We start from the raw sequence: 20,418 nt of genomic DNA on the forward strand, positions 1-20,418 counted from the left end.
GCACTTGGAGTATTGTGAGCAGTTTTATGCCCTTTATCTATGAAAAGATGTGCTACCATTGGATAGGGTCTAGAGAAGGTTCATGGGAACAATTCCAGGAATGAAAGGGTTAATGTATGAGGAGTGTTGGATGGTGCTGAGCCTATACGTGCTGGAGTTTAGAAGAATGAAGCAGGGGGAATTCACATTGAAACATATTGAAAGGCCTAGATAGTGGATGTGGAGAGATGATTCATATAGTGGAGGAGTTCAGGACCAGAGGACACAGTCTCAGAATAGAGGGACATTCTTTTAGAACAGAGATGAGGAAGAATTTCTTTAGCCAGAGGGTGGTGAATCCAGAATTCATTGCCACAGATGGCTGTGGAGGCCAAGTCTTTGGGTGTATTTAAAGAGGAGGTTGATAGATTCTTGATTGGTAATTGTGCCAGAGGTTACAGGGAAATGGCAGGAGAATGGGTTTGAAGGGATACTAAATCAGCCATGATAGAACGGCGGAACAGACTCAATGAGCCCCATGACCTAATTCTATTCATATATCTTATGGTCTAATAGAATGCTACTTTGGTCACATCATAACTTAGAGTCTATAACACACTAAAATCTGTCATTGTTTTCAGTTCAAAAAAATTTGATACTGGTTTTAATTCATGTAATCTTTGAATTTGTGACTTTCCATTACTGGCTCAAATTATTGATATAAAGAGAAAATGACCTGAATTTATTTCAGAGTTGAATGGCCCTAATCATGTTACTTAATTCAATCTTAAAATTCCATTGATACGCTATACCCTTGAATATGATCTAGTGTAATGGACACCCATTTTATTGTTAAATTCTGTCAGAATTTTTTCTTCATTACCTGAATATGTGGGCTAACAAGGTCAGAAACATGTTAGTTAACGTGAAATCCATGTACACGTTCAATAAGTGCTTCAGTGTGGTAGTTTTACGAAGTTATCAGGACCACAGAAACCCTTAAATAATATTCCAAGATTATTTGGTAGATTAAAATTTTGAAATAACTTTGTAAGACATTGAATTCCCTGTCTTTTTTAATTCTGGAGGTTTCTCATTTCCATTATGCTATCAGCATAATGTTTCTTGAAGTTGTCATTTAAGAGTACACTGGATAAATGCTAGTTTCAAAACTCACATTGAAGATATTTGATATCTCTGATTCCAAATGGCCCCATGAACCTTTTTCTTCATCTGGGATGCCAACAGAATCAACAAACTCATTCGTAATGCCAGTGATGTTGTGGGGATGGAACTGGACACTCTAATGGTGGTGTCTGAAAAGAGGATGCTGTCCAAGTTGCATGCCATCTTGGACAATGTCTCCCATCCACTACATAATGCAGCGGTCCCCAACCACCGAGCCGTGGACCGGTACTGGGCCGCAAAGCAGGTGCTACTGGGCTGCAATGAAACAATATGATTTGGCGATATGAGTCAGCTGCACCTTTCTTCATTCCCTGTCACGCACTGTTGAGCTTGAACGCACGCGAAGTCATTACCCGTGCGTCATCCATTTCAGCGCGCAAGGAGATCAACTCCTCGAGCTTGCAAATGACGACGGGCTGAAAAGTATGTTTGACATAACATCTCTGCCGGCATTCTGGATCAAAGTCAAGGCTAAATATCCTGAGACAGCCACGAAAGCACTGAAAACGTTGCTTCCATTTCCAACATATCTCTGCAATGAATGCGACGAAAACTAAATTGTGGATTAGACTGGACATTAGGAACCCCCTTCGAGTATCGCTGTCTCCCATCACCCCTCAATAGGACCATCTTGTTGTAGGAAAACAAACCCAGGGCTCCCACTGATTCAGCGATATTGGTGTATTACAATGATTTTATATGTTCATTCGGGGAAAATATGTGCTGTGTGTTTAATATCCAAACGTTACTTAAAATGTTAAGATGCTATTGACGTATATAACCATATAATAATTACAGCACGGAAACAGGCCATCTCGGACCTTCTAGTCCGTGCCGAACGCTACTCTCACCTAGTCCCACTGACCTGCAATCAGCCCATAACCCTCCATTCCTTTCCTGTCCATATACCTATCCAATTTTTCTTTAAATGATAATATCGAACCTGCCTCTACCACTTCTACTGGAAGTTCGTTTAAGACTTACTTCAAGCTCCCCTGTCTTCCCCTGATAATTGACTTACCGCTATATTCATGCAAGGAAAATACGCGCTGTGTGTTTAATATTAAATTCGTCAGATAAACCCTTTTTGAAACGAAATTGAGTGTATTAGCCACTTATCACCTATATTCCGGTTGTGATTAACACTCCCCCCACCCCCGAACAGAATCGCCAAAAGCGGTTTGTAGAAAAAAATCGACACGTACACGCACGTGCAAGTCACACATGCGCACTGGTGCCTGCGCAAGGCTTCGTGGTCATTATAGTCTTTTTGGGGTAAACACAACGTATTTGACTGCTACTCTTGTCCGTTGGCAACCCTACCCCCCCCCCCCCAACTCCGGTCGGCCGGTCCGCAAGAATGTTGTCAATAATAAACCAGTCCGCAGTGCAAAAAAGGTTGGGGACCCCTGACATAATGTACTGGTTGGGCACAGGAGTACATTCAGCCAGAGACTCATTCCACTGAGATGCAACACAGAGCGTCATAGAAAGTCATTCCTGCCTGTGGCCATCAAACTTTACAACTCCTCCCTTGGAGGGTCAGACACCCTGAACCAATAATTTACATACTACTATTTAATTATTTATGGTTTTATTACTATTTAATTATTTATGGCGCAACTGTAACGAAAACCGATTTCCCCTGGGATCAATAAAGTATGACTATGACTATGAAAATAATACGTAAATAATACAGCAATGATTCCAATAACTATTTTGGTTGTAAATCTGTCTGTTTAAAACTATAGCAACACACATCAAAGTTGCTGGTGAACGCAGCAGGCCAGGCAGCATCACTAGGAAGAGGTACAGTCGGCGTTTCGTGCCGAGACCCTTCGTCAGGACTAACTGAAAGAAGAGCTAGTAAGAGATTTGAAAGTGGGAGGGGGAGGGGGAGATCCAAAATGATAGGAGAAGACAGGAGGGGGAGGGATGGAGCCAAGAGCTGGACGGTTGATTGGCAAAAGGGATATGAGAGGATCATGGGACAGGAGGTCGAGGGAGAAAGAAAAGGGGGAGGGGGGGAACCCAGAGGATGGGCAAGGAGTATAGTGAGAGGGACAGAGGGAGAAAAAGGAGAGAGAGAAAAAGAATGTGTGTGTATATAAATAAGTAACGGATGGGGTACAAGGGGGAGTTGGGACATTAGCGGAAGTTTGAGAAGTCAATGTTCATGGCATCAGGTTGGAGACTACCCAGACGGAATATAAGGTGTTGTTCCTCCATCCCTCCATCCCTCTCCCTCCTGTCTTCTTCTATCATTTTGGATCTTCCCCTCCCCCTCCCACTTTCAGATCTCTTACTAACTCTTCCTTCAGTTAGTCCTGACGAAGGGTCTCGGCCCAAAATGTCGACTGTACCTCTTCCTAGAGATGCTGCCTGGCCTGCTGCACACGGATGCCATGGTACCACAGCAGTTAGTGCGACAGTATTGCAGCTCAGGGTGTTGGAGATCTGAGTTCAATTCTGATACTGTCTGTTAGAAGTTTGTATGTTCTCTCCAAGACTGCGTGTATTTCTTCTAGTTCCCTCCCACAGTCAAAGGTATATCGCTTAATAGGATAATTAGTCAATGTGAATTGTCCTCTGGCTAGGCTTGGGTTAAAAGGGATTGCTGAGTGGCATAGCTCATTGGGCTGGAAGGGTCTGTTCTGTGCTGTATCTCTTTTTTTAAAAAAGAGAGAGAGAAGGGCATTTGTGTTATTGAGTCTGTGTGACAATAGTAATTCCATCTAACTCTGTCCTATCTCTTTCCCGTAATCCTGCAAAGTATTTTCCCTTTCCCTGATTTCCCTATTCTGAGCCATTCTCCAGTCAGAATCGGGTTTAATATCACTGGCATATGTTATGAAATTTGTTGTTATGCGGCAGGAGTATATTGCAATACATAATAAAAAATGTAAAGTAAGAAGTGTATACTAAGAAAAGTTAAATTAAATTAGTGCAAAAAGAGAAAAATCAAGTAGTGAGGTAGTGTTCATGGGTTCCATGTTCATTCAGAAATCGGATGGCAGAGGGGAAGAAGCTATTCCTGTATCATTGAGTGTGTGCCTTCAGCTCCTGTACCTCCTTCCTGACGGTAGTAATGAAAACATGTCACGTCCCGGATGATGGGGATGCTTAATGATGGATGCCGCCTTTCTGAACCTTTGCTCCTTGAACATGTCCTGGATGCTGGGTAGATTGGTGGCCCACGGTGGAGCTGACTAAGTTTACAACTTTCTGCAGGATTTCGATCCTGTGCAGTGCCCCCCACCCCCCATACCAGACAGTGATGCAGCCGGTTAGAATGCTATCCACTGTACATCTAAAAATTTGCAAGTGTCCTTAGTGACCTACCAAATCTCCTCAAGCTCTTAATGAAATGTAGCCGCTATCGTGCCTTCTTTGTAACTGCATCGATTTGTTGAACCCAGGATAGATCCTCAGAGGTGATAACAGTTTTCCCTATTTGTACAATCGAATGCTTTTCGAGCTTCATTACTCAAACGAACCAACCAACTTCTCCATTCTAACTCTGGACCAATTGTAGCACATCTTTTCTATGCCCTATCTGGGCACACACTTCTTGTTCATTGTCGTGAACAGAAGTGGACCCATATTCAGTACCAACTGTGGCAACATCAAATATAGTTTTATTTCATCACAGAATTTGCAAGCTGTGTTTTGCATCTGAGTCAAGTTGTCTTTATATATGGACAAAATCTCTACTGCTAATCTCGACTTTCTACACTCCTCTCTCCATCAGCCGCCATTTATGAAAATTATTGCCTGTTGCTTCATTATTTACCATCAGTCATGTGCCCGAGTTCTGTGGCTGTTTAAAATCGATAATTCAACTCTGGGTTATGTTAGCCTATTTTGCATACTAATACACCCATCTCTGCTTCTTTTGAAGTGACTAAATATAGCTTTAAGTAACTTGCAATTCATATGCAATACTGACTTTTTGATTTGCCGGTCAAAATTCACCGAGTCATACCTTTGTGTGTGCCAGTTGTCACTGGTTTAGTCATGAATATAGTTTTTAAAGCTTTATCTTGTCTGTCTTGTCAGCTGGCTGTGAGGCAATAACTTTGGATGATATAGAATTGTGTATTAAAATTTTGTACTGTTCATGCAGTGGTGTCTTCTGATACTTTTTAATCATATCATATAGTAGATCAATTTTGAGAGGGTGTGTATGTGGCTTTCCTGCTTTTAACAACTGTTTTATTTTAACAGGCTTGCTTAGAGAACGACATTGATAAACTTGGCAGTGAGCAGAAGGTTGACGAAGCTACAATTGCTCGAATCAATACCTCCAACAGCAGCTTGCCAAATACAACAATTGTAACACCACATGCAATACAGAATGAAACGTTCTCCCAGGTCTGCTATTTCTCCTTTCTAAATGAACATGCACATTTTTTCGTAGTAGTTTGCATTTTGTAGTGTGACTTCCAACTTGAAAAGCATGTTAATTAACTCAAAAAATTTAACTGTTTAGTGCAACCACATGCAAATTTAAACATTTTGTTAAATTAGTCCTGCATGTGGAAGAAGGGCAGTGTGTTTAATAAGATTGACTTTTGAGAGCCCTTATGATATAGATTCCTATTTTACTCAATTCTAGCAGGTTCTTTGTCACTGGTTAGTTACATATCTGTCTTGTTGCTACAGTGATAAGACTTGAACTGCAATACTATTTTCTTATTTACACTATATACCAAGCCTCTTGAGTGTATTTTCCTTGTAGATTCAATTAAATCACTGACCTGGTTTTGGTAGAAAGGGGCAGATTGAAAAATGAAACTTGGGTGGTGCTCTTGTATTCACTGATGTAGATTTGGCCAGCTCCTTGAAAGAACAGAAATGAAATTGAGATCTCCTATACTTTTTTTTTGTGCTTATTACGAGGGGTGATTGATAAGTTTGTGGCCTAAGGTAGAAGGAGTCAATTTTAGAAAACCTAGCACATTTATTTTCAACATAGTCTCCTCCTACATTTACACACTTAGTCCAGTGGTTGTGGAACATACGGATCCCTTCTTTGTAGAAGTCGGCGTCTTGGACCTCCAGTAAGTGGTCCACAGCAGGGGGTGATTGATAAATTTGTGGCCTAAGGTAGAAGGAGATGAGTTATTAACTTCAAACTTTCTGCATAATCACTCAAAGAGTTGAACTGCACTGCATGTAATGAGAGCAGTATAACTCATCTCCTTCTACCTTAGGCCATGAACTTATCAATCACCCCTGCTGTGGACCACTTTCTGGACATTCAAGACGCTGACTTCTACAAAGAAGGGATCCGTATGCTCCATGACTGCTGAACTAAGTGTGTAAATGTAGGAGGGGACTATGTTGAAAAATAAATGTGCTAGGTTTTCTAAAATTGACTCCTTCTACCTTAGGTCACGAACTTACCAATCACCCCTCATATCTTCAGTTATCTAGCCAGAAAGTTTTTGTAAGCTATAACAAATTTTTATCTGTGTAGATGTTACATTCAACTGGGCATGAAGACCAAAGTGAAGAAGACAGGTAGGAGCATCCTTGATGTTTCACTAAACAGTCCCTCACAATTGGATGGTAGTTTTCATTTCACTAGACTGTCAGTAAAAAGCAGTGGATATATGAACATATCTGATTCAACGGGGTTGGTGGGGGGGGGACATACAGTGCAACAGCATGATGACATCATTTATCTGAAACAATATTGAATTAAACAGTGTAAGTTGCATTAAAGGTGCAGCATTGATGGCAATTTAAGCAGACTAATTGAATGTTTGGTATAATTTTAAGGTAATTTGGCTTCCTTTTTTCTGTATCAGAATCTGTACCTTATTTTGGTAAATAAGGACAGTGAGGATGTTGGTCAGGGGCAGTTAGAATTAAAACTACTCTTGATATATGTGCAGTGCAGAAGCAACTTTATCCTCTCCTGTTCCACCAACTGAATAACAAAGCTTCCTTCTTTATGCATGGTTCATGGATGCTACTTTCCCTTGCTTCTTTAATTAAATTAACACCTTCACTTCTTGCCCATGACTATAACTTCTAACAGCTATTTCATAGCTGGATACATTCCCAAAATAGCCCAATCATGTTCAATTCACAGAAAAAAAACACTTTGAAGCGGGGTTTATGATTGAAATTTGAGAGACTACTAGACAGGTATATGGAGGAATTTAAGGTGGGGGATTATATGGGAGGCAGGATTTGAGGGTCAGCACAACATTGTGGGCCGAAGGGCCTGTACTGTGCTGTACTATTCTATGTTCTATTGGGACTGGAAATCCAGTCTTGTTTTTTTCTTTTTCATAAGCTCTTTCTGATTGAGGGGTGCTGAGATTGGTTAGCAGACCAGATCAGCTCATTACGTGTTCACCCTATGACCATCACATCTTAAGTTCTCATGATAAACTTGCTGAACTGTTGAGTCAATTTTTACAGACACATTTGTTTTATCACTTTATAGGGGTGTCTCCTCTACAGAAAGCCTTCGACAATTATCTGCTCAGTTAAATGGCTTGGTGACTCAGGTGAGGCTGTTTCCATTGGGCTGAATTTTGTATTTTAATCAAATCCAGTTGTATTAAGTATGAAAACTCACCTTCCTCTTTTTCATTATCCTGTTCAAATTTTATTGAATATTGCATGTAATGCTATGAAAATTTTACTTCTGCTGTTGGATCTCCATTTATTTTCTGATTCTTAGAGTTCTTTGGGGAATCGGGAATGGTGAGCCATCTTAATACCAAAATTTCAGTTTATTTCAGAGTATAAACAAACATGCAAATACTAAGCAAACTAAAGAAAGAGCTGAGAAATGATACTAAGAGGTGTAAGACAAAGGAATGAAGATGGCACTTCTGAAAAGTCTATCACTTTTATAATAAGATGAGGAAAATTCCTCAGATAGAAATGAATTAGTTAATAGGCTACATAATTTAAACAATTACATCATGTGGGTAATATGCTAATAATTACCCAAAGAAAAATGAGAAAGGTGATAAACTTGAAGTAGCTGCTGTACTGCTTTTTGCCAGTGAGTGTGAAAAATACAAGTTCGTTAAAAAGTACAAATCTTATAAAAAGTTTTTTCTTAAAAGTGGTTTCCAACTTTAATGTTCCTGAGATCAGTAAGAAAAGGGATTGGCTACTGGATTTATCTCATCTTCTATCCCTAGAATCTAACTCGTCCACCTTTTTAATATATTTTTGTGTCTATTGCAAAAGCTTTTCCCACCCAAGAGCTATCATTCATGGTTCTCTTTTGAAACTTCTCGTGTCCCTGAACTGCCAATTAACGTCTTCACATATACCTTCTGCTACTTTGCTGTTTTGAAATAAGTTAAAGCCCAATGCCTTCAAAATATGGAATTAATTGGCTTTTAATTAATACAGCTTTAAATATCATAATTTACTATTACTCACTGTGTGATGTAACAAACTAGAATAAACTGCTGCTTGTAATTTATTAAGGCTGGGTCTAAGAAATAGAATGCTTGTCATAATTATATAACTTGAGTAGGTACTGAACTACTCTCCCTCTAGTCATGTTGGTATTGATTTACTATGTAGAAGTTGGCAAACTTCTGAACAATGATGCATTAACCTATGCTAGTAGGTATCAGTTTGTCGTGCGTTTTAAAGTCAGGGCTCATGAAGTCTGGATTGCCCTACGTCTGAATTTTTAATAAAACCATTGAGCCTATGTTATGTGTCAATCAATACAGGATGTCCTACTTTTATTTGTATATATGATTTAAAAAACTGATTATAAATAGATTATAAAACAAATGCATTAGGGTATTCAGATGAATTTAAGATTATGAAGACACGCAGTCCTCTTTTATTGTCATTTAGTAATGCATGCATTAAGAAATGATACAATATTTCCTCCAGTGTGATATCACACAACACAGGACAGACCAAGACTGAAAAAAAACTAACAGAACCACATAATTATAACATATAGTTACAACAGTGCAACAATACCATAACTTGATGAAGAAGTCCATAAGCACAGTAAAGTTCAAAGTCTCTCAAATGTCCCACATCTCACGCAGATGGAGAGAAGGAAGAAAAACTCTCCCTGCCATACCCGGCCACGGTCCGACTCTGAGTCATCCGAAAACTTCGAGCTCTGATCAGCTCTCCGACACCGAGTACTGAGCGCCATCACTATCCAAACGATTCGACCTCCTTAGACGCCAAAAGCAGGCAAGGCCAGGGATTTTGAGGCCTACCCTCCGAAAGATTTCCGACCACGCAGTAACGACAGCAGCGAACGAGCGTTTCAGAAATTTCTCCAGATGTTCCTCTGTGCTTTCACATCCATTCTCCATCAAATCAGAATTGTCCACGGCCCTTGTTTAACAGATAGAATATCATTTTTCATTGGAGGGCTGCGCACGCGCTGCGTGCTGCTTCTCTTCTCCTCCCACTGGTGTCGAGCTGGGACGAGAATTTGTCTGTAATTTCAAATATGCCACCTGAATTTCTCAGTTGGATTGGCACGCAGTCTCCTCCTCCTTTCCCAAGTTTTAAAGAGAATCATGTGAAGCTGAAGCAGCTGGTAAAATCTTTGGCTAGGATTAGATATACAAGTGGTATTGCAATTTAGATGTACATTTGATTTGATTTTGTTTTGGATACTTACATCGAACATTTTAATTTATCGAATGGAGTGAAATTTACCTTCTCATTCTCCGCTCCCTAGACTACTTACGTGAATGGTGAAAGTGGAGTCTGTACCATCAGCTCAAAAGAACTGGAGGTAGGGTGGTGAAAGTGGATTCTTAACTGTAAAGTTTTAATGCACGTAAAATGTTAAATTTAGAACAGTTTGTCCATTTTTAGTAACGGATTTCATTTCTGAGGGGCTTTTAATTTTTCTCAGTGTGATTTACAGATTCTTTAAATTCTGAACTTTCCCAGCTTGTGTGTGGAGAGTAATTTCAGGGGGAAAATGACCTGGTTTTACGACAGATTAGATCCTTGTGAAAGCTCAGGTTGGTAGGATTCTGACGGAATGGTCATCACTTTAACATTTCTTATTACATCAAGACAGTTTGACAAGACAGCATACGCTTAGGGATTTGCTGCACAGGTTGAGGTTAGTTTTAGAATTTAATGGAGTACTTTCTGAATGCTGATACCTAGAAGCAGCAGAGTTTCAAGGTGATTTAGTGTGAAACGTAGTACAGGAAATAATGCCATGATAGTTACAGGAAATAATAAAAAATGCTAATAGAATTTTGGGTTTAAAAGGGAAGAGAGAATTTTTTTATGGCTCCACAGCTCAGACCAGAGCTGGGATATTGTGAGTAGCTTAAGGCATCAAAGTTATTAAGGACTATTGGTCACAGAAGAGAGTGTAGGTTTCTCAGAGTCTTGCTTACCTCTGAGGTTTAATTTGTGTGGAGTGATTACACATCCTAAGAGTTGCATTTTCTGAAGTTTAGAAATGATGGATTAATCAAGATTTTCAAGATATTATGCAATGCAGATAGGGTCATTAGAAACTATTTTCACCAGGTGTCTGGGATTGGGGAATAATTTTGAAAAATCTTAAGATAGAAATTAGGAAACTACAGAGTAGAAATTTGGATTCCTCTTTCATAAATGGCAATTCAGCTCTGTCAAATGTTAAATTTGCCTCGCGCTTAATAGATTAGTGTTAACTGGATGCATGAGAAAAATCTGGTATTAGGTCACAGATCTCCATTAATTTCACTAAGCAGCTGAATAGTCAGGTTGGGCTAAAAAACATACCCATCCAACACAGGCTTGAATTATGTGACTTCTTGCACAAGCTGATAGGTTCCTCTCAAATATACTTTTTATGCAAAATTTTATTTATAGTCCAGGGACCTCAAATTCTGTCCAAGTCTCGACACTAGTCATTCTTGTTATTCCTGCTGAAGCGATGCATTTTGGACTACTTGCAACAGAAATGCTAGCCATTATTCATGTGTGACTCTTGAGCTTGTTCAGAGGACATATGGTCTCCCTCTTATCAGCTTGTCAGCAACAATTGTCCCAATCTGCAACCTGAAGTGCAGTAATCACTGGAAGTGCTGTTTTTGCCTTCATCAATAATTGGTCTTTTTTATCAGTGGATTGAAAGTGAGTTTTCTCTGATTTCAAAATATCTCTGCACCTATTGTATAAGTTTTAGTGAATATGATTGCAAATGGATAAAGTGATCTCTATATGATTGTGGCTTGTAGCTAATGACAAAGTAAATGAAACTGGGGCCATGTCCATCAAGATTAAAGCATGCACCACCACAGTCTTGCAAAATTAATTTGTGTCAGGTGACTTCATTTGTCTCAGAACGGTTATGGCTATTCACAAAATTATCGTAGCTCTATGAAATGAAAGATATTTCCATTGAATTAATTATTTTATGTTCAGGTTACTTTCTAAAAGGAGATTCGTATATAGTATGTTTTCTAAAAATACTGAATTCCATTGTATTTGCACTTCAATTTGATTTTATTTTTTCTATTAGTTTTGAAGTAGGGAGGATTTCTACTACAGGGATCAGAAAAATCTATTTTTGTATTGGTGCATCGATTGGCATCACAGTGCTTTTGCGATTAATTCTATTCAAAAATGGGCTTTGATTATTATGCTCCCTTCACATTTTCAAGGTCTGATACCTTCACTTTCCTCATTTTTTTAGTTTCCTAGTTATCTTAGGAATTCTTAAGCAAAATTTCTGTGGGTATTTACAATCAATATAGTTGTTCGGTTTCAAATTACTTTTTGAGTTAAATAATGCACAGTTGCATTATAAGGACCAATTTTTAAAAATATTGATTTTCATGGCTATTAACTACTGACAAAACTAATATAGGTTTAATAGCTACTGAAAAGCTTTATTATAACACTTCAAAGATATTTTACCATTCCAATAGTTGGCTGTCATTTCCATCTCAGTAGTTTAATTAAAATGCTGGACATTTGGGCAGCTGCATCAACCATCTGTATTGGATTTAAACCCAAAAATGTAGGAATCTTCAGCAACACACAGAATGCTGGAGGAACTTAGCAGGTCAGACAGCATCTATGAAAATGAATAAACAGTCAACGTTTCAGGCCAAGATCCTTCATCAGGACTGAGAAGAAAGGGGGAAGATGGCAGAATAAAAAGGTGGGGGGAGGGGAAGGAGGCTAGTTAGAAGGTGATAGGTGAAACTAAGTGAGTGAGAAAGGTCAAGGACTGAAGAAGAAAGAATCTTACAGGAGAGGGGAGTGGAGCATAAGAGAAAGGGAAGGAGGACGGAACCCAGGAGGAGGTGATAGGCAGGTGAGAAAAGGTAAGAGGTCACTATAGGAAGGATGTGGAAGCATTGGAAAGGGTACAGAGGAGATTTACCAGGATGCTGCCTGGTTAAGAAAGTATGCATTATGATCAGAGATTAAGGGAGCTAGGGCTTTACTCTTTGGAGAGAAGGAGGATGAGAGGAGACATGATAGAGGTGTACAAGATAATAAGAGGAATAGATAGAGTGGATAGCCAGCGCCTCTTCCCCAGGGCACCACTGCTCAATACAAGAGGACATGGCTTTAAGGTAAGGGGTGGGAAGTTCAAGGGGGATATTAGAGGAAGGTTTTTTACTCAGAGAGTGGTTGGTGCGTGGAATGCACTGCCTGAGTCAGTGGTGGAGGCAGATACACTAGTGAAGTTTAAGAGACTACTAGACAGGTATATGGAGGAATCTAAGGTGGGGGCTTATATGGGAGGCAGGGTTTGAGGGTCGGCACAACATTGTGGGCCGAAGGGCCTGTACTGTGCTGTACTATTCTATGTTCTATGTTCAGAGGGGGAAGAGTAGAAGAGGGTGGTGGGAGATCTTGCATTACCAAGAGGAGGCCAGGGACTGGCTTGTCAGAATGGGAATGGGAATCAGAATTAAAATCAAGGAAGTCTGCAGATGCTGGAAATCCATGGGAATAGGAATTAAAATGTTTGGCCACTGGGATGTTCCCCTTGTGGTGAGTGGAGCAGAGGTGCTTGACAACGTGGTCCCCCAATCATCGCTTCTAATCTGGTTTAGTGAGAAGAATATTTTAATGATGAATTAATGACTTTCAAAAAAGTGAGCAGATCGGTGCAAATGTTGATGCTGATAGATTTCAACCACAAGTTAAAAGTGTTGCAAATGCCAAATATACATTTGAATAAAAAAAACTTGCTAACAGTGTTTTGAAATGTCCATCCAGTGATAGCCTTGACCTTTCATTGTGCACTGTGCAAAAATAACAGCAGATATTATCAGTAACTGAAAACGGGGAAAAAAACTGCTTGATATACGAGGCAGGTCAGGCAAAATCTGTAGGGAGAGAACAACTATCATTTTGCGTCAGTGATCCTTAATTGCCATTCTTTTGTTTTTGAAGTACGTGTAGTCTGATAGTTTATCTGCAGACAAAATCCAGGTATATTGAGTGGGCCATACAATCAGCCTTAATTTAAGAAAGTTAGAATTGTCTTTTTAAATTGAATAAATGTAATTTGACACCCAGTTGTGTTCAAAATTGCTTAATTTGAATCAGCAGATGCTTCGGGTCATTTTCAGACAAAAAAATCGATTAATTAAATGAAGGTGACTGAATGCTGAACAGGAGTAACACTAGACTTATGATCCTTTAAGCTGAAAGCACTGAACAGATTGAAACATTTTTGGACAGCAAAATAAAGAGAACCACATAGATGGACTGGTGCAGTTTCATTTGCTTTTTAAGCATGCGCTGGTAGAAACCAACAATAACTGTTTACTTTTATTAATTTATCTTCTTTTCATGTTTTTGTTCCTCCACTCTCTGAATCTGCATGTGCACACAGACACGAAACCAAGAGCTGACTGTAGCCCTTGACTCCAGCAATTTATCAAATAAAGAATTATGTGCAAAGATAGAGGAATTGGTAAGGGAATGTAGAGTTTGTTGAAGCAGCATTTGATGATATCTAGGTATCTCTGTGCTTTCCTGCCTATTTAATTTAAACAGCATGGTAAAAGAAGTTGATCAGTTATCACCAAACTAAATCTGTCAAGGCGGGAAAGCAGCCCTGTTTTTGCATTGTAAATATTAACAATTTCTCCATATTCTATGTAGTATTAAGAGGGACATTAGTGAACTGTAATCATAACATGTAATATGTATTCTTTCATGAATGTTTATCAGAAGTTACATAAGTGCAGAGCAACAAGGGTTTCTTATGGATGAATGCTTGAGTTTTTTTTTGTCTGCACTGTACAGGACAAGTCCCTGTTTTCATTCGGTCATTTTTTTTTCACCCTTTTCTCTTTTGGTTGGTGCTCCTCCTCTTGCCATCTACATTTTCTATTCTGAGGGTGTGTTGCATAACCTATTTATTAGATTGTCTGCAAGACTGAAGGTATTGTTAAGGGCACTGAGTGTAGAAATAATGCAACAAAAAGTAATAAAGCTGTAACTGATGGATTCCAGAGGATGTTTTTCCTCCTCATAGTCACTGCATTTTGTTCTTGAAAGGAGCATGCATTCCAATCTGAAATGTTGTCAGAATGTAATGCCACGTTGCTATTAATAGCAACTTGTTTTATGCCAATCACTGAACCACCGGCATTTATATTGAACAAACTTTTACATCTTAGAATATTTTGGGAGTCTTGAAACGAATTGTGCGTACTTCTAAAGCCTATACTGCACTAAACAGGTCCATTCATACATTTGTAATCGCAGTCAACATAAGAGATAGCTTCACATATTACAGACATTTCACTGGTCCAAGGAAAGAGGCGATTAGTGCCTGCTGGCAGGAACATTTTAAGGAACTCTTCGGCTGTGCCTGTCTTTAATATGAGTGTCTTCAACTTCATCTGGACCCCTACTCTTCGTGATTTTTATAAATGACCTGGATGAGGAAGTGGAGGGATGGGTGAGTAAATTTGCTGATGACACAAAGGTTGGGGGTGTTGTGGATCATGTGGAGGGCTGTCAGAGGTTACAGCGGGACATTGATAGGATGCAAAACTGGACTGAGAAGTGGCAGGTGGAGTTCAACCCAGATAAGTGTGAGGTGGTTCATTTTGGTAAGTCAAATATGATAGCAGAATATAGCATTAATGGTAAGACTCTTGGCAGCGTGGAGGATCAGAGGGATCTTGGGGTCCAAGTCCATAGGACACTCAAAGCTGCTATGCAGGTTGACTCTGTGGTTAAGAAAGCATATGGTGCATTGGCCTTCATCAACCATGGGATTGAGTTTAAGAGCCGAGAGGTAATGTTGCAGCTACACAGGACCCTGGTCAGACCCCAGTTGGAGTACTGTGCTCAGTTCTGGTTGCCTCACTACAGGAAAGATGTGAAAACCATAGAAAGGGTGCAGAGGAGATTTACAAGGGTGTTGCCTGGATTGGGAAGCATGCCTTTTGAGAATAGGTTGAGTGAACTCGGCCTTTTTTCCTTGGAGCAACGGAGGATGAGAGTTGACCTGATAGAGGTGTATATCATGATGAGAGGCATTGATGATGTGGATAGTCAGAGGCTTTTTCCCAGGGCTGAAGTGGCTAGCACGAGAGAGCATAATTTTAAGGTGCTTGGAAGTAGGTACAGAGGAAATGTCAGGGAGAGTGATGAGTGCGTGGAATGGGCTGCCGGTGGCGGCGGTGGAGGTGGAAATGATAGGGTCTTTTAAGAGACTCCTGGATAGGTAAATGGAGCTTAGAAAAATAGAGGGCTGTGGGTAAGCCTGGGTAGTTCTAAGGTAAGGACATGTACGGTACAGCTTTGTGGGCCAAAGGTATTGTGCTGTAGATTTTCTATGTTTCTATTCTACAACAGACTGTCTAGTTCATTTGCAGCCACTCTTACTGACAAGGAGTTGAAAAGCCACATATCAAGTGAAAGACCACCAAGTCACAGGAGCAACTAGTACACCTGCTGAAGTTCTACTGCTGGATGGACATTATTCAGAAGTTCACACCCTTGCCTCCCAGATTTGTTCAATAGGAGGATTTGTAAAGGGGTAATCATGGCCCTGTTGAAGAAGGGTGATAAACCCAATTGTGGTACTACAAAGGAGTCTCCCTGCAGTCTGCTCACAAACAAAAGAAAATCTGCAGACGCTGGAAATCCAACAATTTGTGAGTTCCTCTAGCATTTTGTGTGTGTTCCCTGCAGTCTGCCGTAGTTATAGTCACCACAGTGTAGGAATGCTACTCCTCTTTGCAGTAAAAGAGCTGCTTCCCAAGTGCCAATGTAGATTCCATTCCATCCAGATGCACAATGGATGTAGTTTTCATCACATTTCGACTCCAAGAGAGATGAATGGAGAAGTGCATCTATTGCCACACATTTTGATTTCACAAAAATAGTGTACTTTCAATCAAGAGAAATTATGGAGTTCCCTCTCAAATCTGGATGCTGGTGGAAGTTGGCCTCCATCTTGTGTCCGCTATCTGATGTCATGTCAGCATGAATCAGCAAGTGGATGAACTCTGTATTGATGATAGATATCAGTGATGAAATTAAGTGCTGCCGATCTTTGTACCAGAAAGGCCTTTGGCCATCTGAGGAACAAAGTGAAGATCAAGATCTTAAAATTGGCACAAAGTTTTGTGATTTCTGCTCTCCTTTGTGCATCTACTATGTGGACTAGTCAAGGCAGCCACCTCAAAGAATTAAAATGATACCATCAATCCTGTCTCTGCAAAATCTTCCAAATCCACTGACAAGATGCTGTGTCCTTCCAGCCTTGTCAAGAGTTTTGAACATTGTAAGATGACATCAACATACAATTAGATTTTACAATTTAAACAGGGACCAGGTGTAAAAGAAGAAACATTATATGATAGATGTGTTATGGCCCTCTCCTCCCTTTTGCTCCACAGCCAATTGATTCTTTGTAGCTGCTGTTATTGCCCAATGTTACAGCAAATGGGAAAAAAAAACACATTTGCATTGGAATTAACAAAAAATACTCTTCTTCTGGTGCAGTCCCACAAGATCAAGGATTCAACTCTTGACAAGACTGTTCCACAGAAAAGTCTCAATGCATAATTAGATCTAGAATAAATCTTTGTTACATTGATCTTCTTTCCTTAAACGTGGCTTTGATGAATCATGCATCCATTTTCAGACTGTTAGCCTTATTTCTAGCTATTAATTTTCACTTGAGCAGTCTCCCAGTGTGCATACAGACAAAGCATAAAATTTGTTGTTTGGATTTAATCAAACCTTAAATCACCAGATTGATTCACAGCTGTGAGGAGGAATGATTTGAAAACTGTATTTTACTCTTGACCTTTTGTAAATGTCAGGACTGTTCCTGTAATTTGGTGTCAATATACTTTCAAATTAGAGCTCCTCACTTATTCCCAGTGCATTCTACATCAAACTAGGGAAACATCTAACTCCAATCTGGCCAGACCACAGGTTCCTGAACAAACACGATTGTTAATTGGGATTGACGTTTTCTCTTCCAATTCCTAAGCCCTACATAATGTGTTGTGCTTAGAAGGGTGCACAATTCATCAGTGAATTGCTACGGTGCTAGAATTCTTGTTTTATGTTCTTAATTCCCTTCCCCAGCATGGGATTGCCTGAGCAAAATATCAAGTAGAATGGAGGCATTTTCCTTTGGAATGGAAACTGCAATTCCCAAGATACTACTTGGATCATCTAATAACCAAAAGAGAAATGTTTTTCCAAAAGTAAATATCTTCAAAGGTACAAACAAATTATATATTTCCTGAAGAATGGGGTGCACAAGGAATAATAATCTTGTTTCCTGGAAATGTCATTTTGAAAGACCAGAGAAGTTATCTGTAATCCAGATTCTGATGTTTATCACATGAGAAAATAAGATCCAGTGAAACTCTGATTCCAGGCTTTTGACTTGACGTTGTAACCTGATGTAACCAAGGCATGGCATTTCACAATCACCAGTAAATGATGTTTCTGTGCCACAGTAGTACAGCATTTAGCATAAAGCTATTTCAATCCCAGCGATCAGTGTTCAATTTCATCTGCTGTCTGTAAAGAGTCTGTACATTCTCCCTGTGACCGTGTGGCTTTCGTCTGGGTGCTCCAGTTTCCTCCCACATTACAAAGACATGGATTAATTAGTCCATGGGTATAATTGGGCAATGCAGGCTCACTGGTATGAAATTTTTTTTAAAAAGCATTAAATTCTCTAAATTTATTTCAATGGTTGTGCTATTGCACAAAGCAGAACATTCATGTACAGAATTTAAATTCAGAGTCCAATGCAAAGCTTTAAGGAATGTGTAAATTATCTGCAGTGAATGAAAGCAGTTACTCTGACAGGACCTGTGGAATGGGTACACGAGTTCGGCTATAGGATTTCATTGTATTTGGTTATGTAGCTCACATCAGCTTCAACCAGGGCAATATTGCTGTTCTACTTGAGATCATAGAAACATAGAAAATAGGTGCAGGAGTAGGCTATTTGGCCCTTCGAGCCTGCACCGCCATTCAGTATGATCATGGCTGATCATCCAACTCAGAACCCTGTACCAGCCTTCCCTCCATACCCCCCATCCCTTTAGCCACAAGGGCCATATCTAACTCCCTCTTAAATATAGCCAATGAACTGGCCTCAACTGTTTCCTGTGGCAGAGAATTCCACAGATTCACCACTCTCTGTGTGAAGAAGTTTTTCCTAATCTCGGTCCTAAAAGGCTTCCCCTTTATCCTCAACCTGTGACCCCTCGTTCTGGACTTCCACAACATCGGGAACAATCTTCCTGCATCTTGCCTGTCCAATCCCTTTAGAATTTTATACGTTTCAATCAGATCCCCCCTCAATCTTCTAAATTCCAACGAGTATAAGCCTAGTTCATCCAGTCTTTCATCATATAAAAGTCCTGCCATCCCAGGAATCAATCTGGTGAACCTTCTTTGTACTCCCTCTATGGCAAGGATGTCTTTCCTCAGATTAAGGGACCAAAACTGCACACAATACTCCAGGTGTGGTCTCACTAATGCCTTGTACAACTTCAGTAGTACCTCCCTGCTCCTGTACTCGAATCCTCTCGCTATAAATGCCAGCATACCATTCGCCTTTTTCACCGCCTGCTGTACCTGCATGCCCACTTTCAATGACTGGTGTATAATGACACCCAGGTCTCATTGCACCTCCCCTTTTCCTAATCGGCCACCATTCAGAATATAATCTGTTTTCCTGTTTTTGCCACCAAAATGGATAACTTCACATTTATCCACATTAAATTGCATCTGCCATGAATTTGCCCACTCACCTAACCTATCCAAGTCACCCTGCATCCTCTTAGCATCCTCTTCACAGCTAACACTGCCGCCCAACTTCGTGTCATCCGCAAACTTGGAGATGCTGCATTTAATTCCCTCATCCAAGTCATTAATATATATTGTAAACAACTGGGGTCCCAGCACTGAGCCTTGCGGTACCCCACTAGTTACTGCCTGCCATTCTGAAAAGGTCCCATTTATTCCCACTCTTTGCTTCCTGTCTGCCAACCAATTCTCTATCCACATCAATACCTTACCCCCACTACCGTGTGCTTTAAGTTTGCACACTAATCTCCTGTGTGGGACCTTGTCAAAAGCCTTTTGAAAATCCAAATATACCACATCCACTGGTTCTCCCCTATCCACTCTACTAGTTACATCCTCAAAAAATTCTACGAGATTCGTCAGACATGATTTTCCTTTCACAAATCCATGCTGACTTTGTCCGATGATTTCACCGCTTTCCAAATGTGCTGTTATCACATCTTTGATAACTGACTCCAGCAGTTTCCCCACCACCGATGTTAAGCTAACTGGTCTATATTTCCCCGGTTTCTCTCTCCCTCCTTTTTTAAAAAGTGGGGTTACATTAGCCACCCTCCAGTCCTCAGGAACTCGTCCAGAATCTAAAGAGTTTTGAAAAATTATCACTAATGCATCCACTATTTCTTGGGCTACTTCCTTTAGCACTCTGGGATGCAGACCATCTGGCCCTGGGGATTTATCTGCCTTTAATCCCTTCAATTTACCTAACACCACTTCCCTACTAACATGCATTTCCCTCAGTTCCTCCATCTCACTGGACTCTCTGTCCCCTACTATTTCCGGAAGATTATTTATGTCCTCCTTAGTGAAGACAAAACCAAAGTAATTATTCAATTGGTCTGCCATGTCCTTGCTCCCCATAATCAATTCACCTGTTTCTGTCTGTGGGGGACCTACATTTGTCTTAACCAATCTTTTTCTTTCACA

General features: G+C 40.0%; 1 protein-coding gene across 3 annotated transcripts in view; it reads left to right on the plus strand.

The window, feature by feature from the left end:
* golga2 (golgin A2) overlaps positions 1 to 20,418 on the plus strand; it is a 97,889-nt gene that overhangs the window by 23,324 nt on the left and 54,147 nt on the right. For 2 of the 3 annotated variants that reach the window (XM_063073572.1, XM_063073574.1), the window contains 5 exons: positions 5,395 to 5,541; positions 6,650 to 6,693; positions 7,631 to 7,694; positions 9,878 to 9,934; positions 14,015 to 14,095. In XM_063073572.1, coding sequence (XP_062929642.1) covers positions 5,395 to 5,541; positions 6,650 to 6,693; positions 7,631 to 7,694; positions 9,878 to 9,934; positions 14,015 to 14,095 — 393 coding nt within the window. The remainder of the gene's footprint in view (positions 1 to 5,394; positions 5,542 to 6,649; positions 6,694 to 7,630; positions 7,695 to 9,877; positions 9,935 to 14,014; positions 14,096 to 20,418) is intronic. The other variant, XM_063073573.1, reaches the window with a different exon arrangement.

This window comes from Mobula hypostoma, chromosome 21 (assembly GCF_963921235.1).
Source record: "Mobula hypostoma chromosome 21, sMobHyp1.1, whole genome shotgun sequence".
NCBI classification, from domain to species: Eukaryota; Metazoa; Chordata; class Chondrichthyes; order Myliobatiformes; family Myliobatidae; genus Mobula; species Mobula hypostoma.